Genomic DNA, 9,166 nt, shown 5'->3' with positions numbered 1-9,166 from the left:
GCCAGTGCTCATTAATCTGAAGCAGTATCAATATATTTCAGTTCACATACAGCAAATTCCCTAAAAAAACTGCATCGAATGTAATGAAACACCATTTTCTGGACGAGCCCCGGAGACTCCCTGACACCCTCCCTCCCTCCGGTCGGCGGTTTTTCATCGTTCAAGAACTGGTGTGGTGAGCTACTGGCTCAGGTGAGCCAGCTCCTCTCCCACCCCACGGGGGAGGCAGTAAAGTGTTTTTTTTTTTTTTTTTTTTTTGAGATATATACAAGAGTTGTTACATTCTTGTATAGCCTCTAGTACGTGTAGCGTTTCGGGCAGGTCCCTGGAATACGATCCCCGCCTCGAGAATCGTTTTTACAACCAAGTACCCATTTTACTGTTGAGTTAAACAGAGGCTACAGTTAAGGATTTGCGCCCAGTAAATCCTCCCCGGCCAGGATACGAACCCATGATAAAGCGCTCGCGGAACGCCAGGCGAATGTCTTACCACTACACCATGGAGACCAGCGGAAGTGCTAGTCGCATGAAGGGTTGCTTGTTTGTTTTTTGCTAGGGAGTTATTTTTATCTTTTGGGATGTAGATTGCACAGGTTAACCAGACAGTGGTCTGTTTCGATTCCCCTACCTTTCTGGATCCTTCCCCAGTTGATGGCAATTATGATATACTTTAAATGTAAAGTGCTCATAGGCCTTTGCTCCCCGAGTCTCTCTGAGGGGACCAGGTTCAGGCTCGTGGTTCCCAGTAGGCATAAGGACTCCTGTGACTCATGACCCCAAACTAATATATAGCACATATCAGTTCGGATAGCTTCAGGAAGTAGACAGGGCTCTCCCCAGAAAACTACATTTTTATTATATGGTTCGACAGCTTTAATAATTGCAGTGTGTTAAGTGTGAGGACAGGTTAAGTGTAACACACACAAAGTCAAGAATGACTTGCAGACAACCTACTTAATGGAAGAGAAAAGTAGAGGATTATGTATGAGATGAATCTAATGACATAAGGGGTAAATATCAAGCCAGATCATCTTGTTTATATATACAGTATAGCTGTTTGGAGGCCTTTCTCTTGTGACCATTTCCTTAAAAGGGGAGTTCCCAGGGAAAAAACAAAGCATTGAAGATATTAACAGATCTACAGATACAAAAATGCAACTCGGTAAGCTCACCAACATACCTAAGGCAAGTCCTTTGCTGTCCCACCATTCCTCTACTGTAGCAAACTTTGGTTCTGTTGGCCCACCTTTCCGTGTTCCACTTATCACTGTACCTCTCTCCACAATTCCAACATGTTTCTGTCCAGATGCATTATTGCCTTGCACTGTATCAAGTCTGTTTAAAATTGCCCCCACATCATGGCCAGAAGGCTCCACTCCCTGCTGGTCAATGATCCGATTCAGTACGTGAGATGGGTAGAAATCTTCCAGCATTATGGTTGCTTGCTTTAGAGCCAACTTTAATTCTCTTGTTGTCAATTTTATTTTTGACCTAATAAGAAACAAATACAAATTATTAAAAAATACCTTTACATCATTTAAACAATACAGTTTCATTCACACAAATTTATCATGTCACATCAACGCTGAAAAGTTGGTATATAAAGAGGCATTTTAAACAAACTCTCCAGTTAATCCATCAAACAATGCTAATCTTAACATACTCATTCCTTACCAAATACTATATAAAACCTGTAATGTATTTGTAAATCAATTTGCCTACTGCTCAGAGATCAACTTTGAAAATGTAAGTAATCTTATTGTTTTATTTTATCCACCTGTAAGTTGGATGCATATCTAATTATTTTAAGAGTAGGAAAAAGCCTTATATGAATTTAAGTTAACTAATTAAGATTATCAAACTTATTTAAGTGGGATGAAGCAGAAAAATTAGCGTAAATTGGTTTTACATTGTCGGGAAACAGGAAGCCTGTTAAGCTTATCAAGGTTCCCCACCCCCCAAAATGCAAGCCACAACAATTGCTTAATGCTTAGGTACCTATTTACTACCAGGTGATTAGAGGCATCAGGCATAAGGAAATGTGCCTAAATGCCGTGACCTGTGCAGGAATCAAAACCAGAACCGTTTAGATGGGACCCAACTGTGTTGATCACGGTGCTATGTACTGTGACAAGGTCTTGGATCAATCGTGTAAATAGTACGAAAGGATAACATTGCAGTATTTTGTGGAAGCTTATGCCTTATATATAATTTTGTTGTAAAGAATTTTTTTTTTTGGTATAATTGTCCTTTTGGTGTTAAGGTTCTACACAGTAAATTAGACATTAATAATTTAAGACCCAAACACACATTACCACTTACAACAAATTCTATGTATCTTGAAATAGTCATCATACAATAACATGTTGATCAGTCTCACTGATATATTTCTGGGCCTTGTTTTTTATGTACAATTATCAACCTACCTATTGTGGTAATGATGTTAGAAAATTTACTCTTGTAATTTAGGTTAAACTTACTGATATCCTTCAAATTTATATACCATCTATAATGTTGGATGGCCCACAAAATGTTTCTAATTTATATATTTTGCACTCTTTATGAGCTAATAAAAAATGATATGCATGTTGATCTAGATTAAGACAGTTTGTATAGGGATGGTTAACAATATAAAATTAGGGAAAGCATGAACTGCTTCATAACTGGTACATTATGATGATTTGAATCATATGCATTTTAGCCCCTCAAGTGTATGATATGAACAAAATATATAAAACTGCTGTCAAAATTGTAAGCATTTAGATTAACATTTACAAAAAGACATGTTAAACAATCCATTTACTTGAAAGCATTTACAACTGCTAATATCTTACCTGACACTGATGGGCAAGCCCAAGACCAGATCTCGTCGCCGTCTGTCAATTTTTTCTTGCAGTGTTAGGATGAGATCGCGCACTTCTCTTTCCACACGGTCATAGTTGCCAGTTCTGCCAATAACTCCACTAAAGGGACCAAAGCAACGCTGTACAAAATCCCTAAAACAAATGAAAATAAAGTACAAGATGATTTTGTATGTACAGTACCAGACAATAACTATTGTACAGTGGCACTTCCAAAATCTGGATCCCCCATACAATGAATTCCTCTAAATAACGGACCAAGTCTGCTCACTAGATGTGGATTTAGTTAATTTGTTAAAAAAACTGTTCTTCACAGTTAATGATGAGGTATGTATGTTTTCCCACTTATTTATTGTCAAAATATTTGTGAACCATTTGGGTTTATGCAGCCGCTGATTATTTTGTTAAACTGTACTATGGAAACTATTTTTCAAATTAAATTACATACAATTAAGCATTCCCTTCCTAGTAGACATAATTTAGGAATGGTTAATTGCAAACCCTGAATGATAACCACACCACCTCCACTGCTTTCAGCTTATGTACCCAAAATTTATTCTTTGAAATCAATGGATAAGTCATCATGCAGATTGCTTATTTCAAACAAGAACACACATGAGCACACATGAAAAAGATTCTAAGATGCCTTACGTGTAAACACAAAGTGGTTTGTGGATAATAGCTTCCATCTCATGTTGATAAACTGCCAACTCGTCCATTTCCAGCCTAGCTTCAAATGATGCTAAAGCCTGTTCACAGCTTATCTGCAAGCCACAGAATAAACTTTATTACAATTTATTCACAATTCTGTACAATTGTAATAATTATTATATATGCAGAACCAATTTAGGGAAGTGTTAAAAGAATATTATACTCTGGTTACTGTATATACCATTGAAGGACTTCCAGAAAACATGTGATGTAAAGTTGTGCAAAGAAGACTGTTACAGATGACATTCTACTTGACATAAATATATACTGTAACATATATATTGTATATACATATACAGTGACTGAGATGTTATCCTTAGAGTTGGTTATCCACAAAGTAAACAAACCATATCAGCCACATAACAAGAAAGGAGTCAGATAATTACAGTAAATTGATCAATTTGTACTCTACACATACACATGAAGTATATGTATCTCAACCGAGGCACCACTATTTTCAGTCACCAAAGTGCATGCATGCTGCACATGTACTACTGACTTGGAATTGTTTTGCTTTTGGTTACAAAATATATAAGTGTGACTAAATTTTAAAACAGCACTGAGTAAAATACTGGAAGGACCATTTAATAAGATAGTTACAAGGGTTAGGCTAAACTGAAAATATTATACTACTTAGTGGTAGTATTTATGATGATATTCTACATCCTAAGGATCTCAAGTAATTTGGTACCAAGCCCAAAAAATCAGTACCGAGTTACTTGGATTACCATAATTTTTTTTTTAGAAAGTCATAACTCAAAAACTTTTTTAATCAATTTGAAAATAAATTTTAAGTCTTTTTAAATGGTACAGGTAGAAAGTGCAGATATTTTTACTAGAAATTAAATAAAAAATGTGAACAAATATAAGATTTTTTTCTCTCATTTTAAAGTTGGATAGGAGCAAAATGGAAACTGAGGGGTCATAGTCAAAGGAATTTATAATAAACTGACCCTCATCCTCATGTGATCTATTTAATTCAGATAATGAAGTTGAATTTGAATGGTTCACAATAAGAAAAGTTTGTACAAACAATAAATGAGCAACTCCTTGCCTATCCAGGAGCCCTGATCATAGAGCGGGTTGTGGGGATTGATTCCCAAAACCAACAACACATGGTACACACAAGGTAAGGTATTCTTAAGCAATAAAGATTCCTGAGATTAGACAGTTGTCTACACCCTGAGGATGCTCAGATGACTTTATAATAAAGAGAGAATAAATATGCACACAGATAGCATAGAAGCCAAAAATTGCCATATTGCAATTGACCAAGCCTTCAATACTATTTTCCAAGGTGATCAGATCTGAGTATGTAAGGCTGCAGTTAATAAGGATGTACACTTCATACATATCGACATTAAAGCCAAAGGGTGCATGAAAGAAATCACATTCAAATATATAGGGCTCACTAAAGAGCTTGTGCTGCATGTCCTTTTCCTAGGTCATCAAGTGATTCTGATCTGCAGGTTCCTCAAATGACTCTGGCACTTCGTCATCTTTCCGTAGGTCATCAAGTGACTCCATGTCTTTATTAGAAATTACAAAAGACACCAGTGAACCAATATCCTCCTCTCCCAGCAATATATTAAAAATATCCATGCCAAGTCTAATACCCAGGACCAATATGACCCATCAATATAGATAATACTGTAGATTAGTCACTGTAGTGTATATATATCTAAATATGGTATGTTTGATCCTGTTATATCACTCTTAGATAAATAAGTTATGAACTATGGCACACCAAAATAAAAACATTGCTAAAAGTACACACACACCTGGTAATAGAAATTATTATGTAAGCCAGGTCCAGCAATACGCTTCACAAGGAAACTATCGGAGGCTGGGATTCGACCACGCTTTTTAATTACAGCATGGAACATAACTGCGTCCCAAACATGTCTCAACCCTCTGCGAACTACACCATCTGCAGATAATACTTTAACTGAATATGCATGTCATTATAATAAACAAACTTATATTTGTGTATAGGTACAAGATTCAGAAATGGAAATACATTATATGTTATTATTTACAAATATGTTTTTACCAAAAAACAATATCGACAAAAATTAACACTTACACAACAAAACAGCAGCTGCTAAAATTGGACATACTAAAGTTGCTGTGAGAAAGGAGAATATGGCCTGTAACACGCCCAAAACAACAAGATAAAGCCCTATTGCTTGAAGTATTGGGCTCCATTTTCTCATTCCAGTTGGAGAATCTAGATCATAAATAAATATGCAGGCAACATGTGTCAAGAGGACACACGCAGGTACCCTGTAGATAAGAATTTAATTTAATTAACACAAAAAATATATACAGTAATGTACATCTCCATTTTAAAAAGAATCTATTTCAATGTTACTCATAGACAACATACGAACATCAAATAAATATATAAATATATACAGTACTAAAGTAGTTTTATTACTTAAGTCAGGTTTTCTAGATACATGAAATTCATTTTTTACTCTAAACAAATTTTTAAAATGCAATCATTATCTGAATGTGATAAATGTGGTAACTGCACAAACAACTATATAATGCAAGCAGGTCTTGCATCCTCTGTGATAAAGAGGAGATGGATTTAGTGTGAACAGAGAACAAGGCATAGAAATACTGTATGTATTTATATTTGCTTTAAAGACTTCAACAACATTAATAGTTATTCACTACATTTTATCAATTATGCTATGGCATTTTCCCTGAAGACACTTACCACAGAGGAGCAGCAACAGCAATAGCCATAGAGCCTAGAGACACGAGTAAGCAGATGAGTGGAAACACAGTGGTAAGAAGTAATGTGCCCACGATGCCCTTCATTACGTAATTCCAAGCACGGTTCATGTGACGAGTCACTCCTTTTCCAATGAATCCTGTAAAGACAAAAGGATATTTTGGAAATAGAAATTCCTCACTGGACATCACATATAAATAAACAATATAGTACTGTATTATGGTAAAAGTACATATATGTGTACATATATGTACTATATATTCACATATATAGACCCATATATGTACATATATGTACATATATGGGTCTAATATGTGTGAATTATGCAACCCATCCTCTAAAAAATCTAGTACAGTACTTAAACAACTATTATTAGAATGTACAAAAAAGAACTGTTGTAAAAAAAATAAAAAAAAAATTACATTTCATAATTTTGGAATACAACTTGCTAAATAATGGAACAGTAACTCTACAACCTATCCTAACCTGCCCTAGGGTTAAATAGAACTAGGCCTAATATATGCTATCTTAGGCCTAATTTAATACATGTATGTGTTATACTAGGCTTTCAGGGTTTGGTTGTCACTGTCATTCTCACGCCCTTTACAAAATTAATACAGTAGTACTGTACTAAACTTAGTTTCTTTGGGGCAACAGTACATTTTCGTACGTTCGATCAAGAGTAGCTGATGTTGGTGTAAATGTTAACAGAGTGAACTTTTTTCTGAAGCTCCTTTAGGGCCATATGTCTGAAGATTATATAGCCATCACAATGCCAGTGTTATCCTTCAAATGCTATGTAATTGCTCCATAGTTTGACTGTGCCACAGTCAGTGGATATACTGACTGTGAGAATTATATCTAATGAACAAACAAGGTAAAGTACTAAGTACTTTGCAAGTACAGGAGCTATAATTATAAAAAATATTATCACACATTTAAATGCTGCCAGCTAAATAATTAGATGCTCTATATTTAAATGTTGTTTAAAAATATTAAATATTTTAATCTTGCGTTACCCAGTAAAAATGTTCGTCGTCTTACCTGTATCGGGCGTAGTTTCAAAATGGGTCCGAGATTTAGAGATATGTCTCCACAGTGTGTGTAATCTGGAGGCTAGGGTAGGAGTTAGTGAGGCTTTACTTGGACACACTGTTCCATTTACCTAAAGAAGACAAATTGAATTTAGAGAAATATAGAAAACATTACTTAACTTTCTGAAAATTGTCTTTCAGTAGTGTTCTTGTGTTAAGTTATTAAATATCAAAGAGTAATCCACTATGCAAAATATTGAGACCAAATTAAATCAGAACTTATATATTACAAGATTCCATGACAAAAAATCTTCAGTGCATTTCAAATCAATGATAAGATAATGCAAGACATTAAGGCTTTAAGTGCTGACAAAGTTCCTTTCTAAACAAAACTCAGTCATTCACTTAGGTAAGAATTCCACTCTTCCAGAACTCGGTACAACATACAGAAAATCATTTGCAATATAATAGGGGACCTTTTCAAATCATCCCTGTTGAACCATGTGTGGGAAAGGGAAACAGTGAAGAATTCTCAATCGACCCCCCACCCTCTTGAATGACCCCAGGTGATAAATTCATCAAGGCACCCCCTTGAAATATGTAGGGTAAGTTAGGTCAAGGTAAGCCAGGACAAGGGTAAGTCAGGACAGGGTTAAGTCAGGACAGGGTTAACCCCTTAACTGCGTTGCCCCCAAATGTGACACCCCCGCAGTGCACAGGAAATAAATTCTCTGGAAAAAATTCTTTTTTCTTTTTAAAGTGTCAAAAACCCTTCCCTCAGTATGGGTAAGTCGAAATTGTACTTACTTTGGCTGCTATGGGGTCCGGAAGTTGGGGCGTGACGTCATCATTCCCTGTGCGCCCGTGCCATAAGCTCTCGGGGGCGGTGGGGCGCTCGGGGCGGGGTGCGCAAATTGCCGCGAATATATTTTCGTTCATTTTTTGCGCACCTTTCCAAATACATTTTCATTATTTTTATGTGCCAATCCAATGTATAATGAACACGTACACTATAATATCGCAGTACAACATCCGTACTGTCCGTAGACACTGTGTTACGTGCATGAAACTTGTGTACACATATGCAGCACATATTTACTATGTATCATGCTAATTTGTGTATACTGTATATACAATCTATTTACACACTATACACTGTCACACACTATATACATTCACCATCAAAACGTTCAGAACACAGCGAGTGAGAGCTGCCATACCCAGCCAGCCCTCCCTCACTTCTCCAACATTGTATTCGCCAACTTTGCCCCTCCCATCATACAGTTATTCACACCAATGTTTCATGTTCATTTATGTATATTTACAACATATGTACTCACTATACACTGTCACACACTATATACATTTACCATCAACACATTCAGAACATCGCGTAGCAGCTGCTTCGTATGGGCCAATAGCAGCTGCTTCGTATGGGCCGATAGCAGCTGCCTCGTATGGGCCGATAGCAGCTGCCTCGTATGGGCCGATAGCAGCTGCCTCGTATGGGCCGATAGCAGCTGCATCGTATGGGCCGATAGCTGCCTCGTATGGGCCAATAGCAGCTGCCCCGTATGGGCCAATAGCAGCTGCCCCGTATGGGCCAATAGCAGCTGCCGCGTATGGGCCAATAGCAGCTGCCTCGTATGGGCCAATAGCAGCTGCCTCGTGTGGGCCAATAGCAGCTGCCTCGTATGGGCCAATAGCAGCTGCCTCGTATGGGCCAATAGCAGCTGCCTCGTATACGCCAATAGCAGCTGCCTAGTATGGGCCAATAGCAGCTGCCTCGTATGGGCCAATAGCAGCTGCCTCGT

General features: G+C 37.1%; 1 protein-coding gene across 2 annotated transcripts in view; it reads right to left on the bottom strand.

The window, feature by feature from the left end:
- The window catches only part of LOC123755315 (uncharacterized), a gene marked incomplete in the record, with an annotated part of 206,253 nt that overhangs the window by 11,414 nt on the left and 185,673 nt on the right, over window positions 1-9,166 (bottom strand). For both annotated transcript variants that reach the window (XM_069327856.1, XM_069327857.1), the window contains 6 exon segments: window positions 2,835-2,996; window positions 3,513-3,625; window positions 5,354-5,502; window positions 5,659-5,858; window positions 6,301-6,457; window positions 7,363-7,483. In XM_069327856.1, coding sequence (XP_069183957.1) covers window positions 2,835-2,996; window positions 3,513-3,625; window positions 5,354-5,502; window positions 5,659-5,858; window positions 6,301-6,457; window positions 7,363-7,483 — 902 coding nt within the window.

This window comes from Procambarus clarkii, chromosome 20, assembly GCF_040958095.1.
Source record: "Procambarus clarkii isolate CNS0578487 chromosome 20, FALCON_Pclarkii_2.0, whole genome shotgun sequence".
Lineage (NCBI taxonomy): Eukaryota > Metazoa > Arthropoda > Malacostraca > Decapoda > Cambaridae > Procambarus > Procambarus clarkii.
This window is presented reverse-complemented; position numbering and strand designations above follow the sequence as displayed.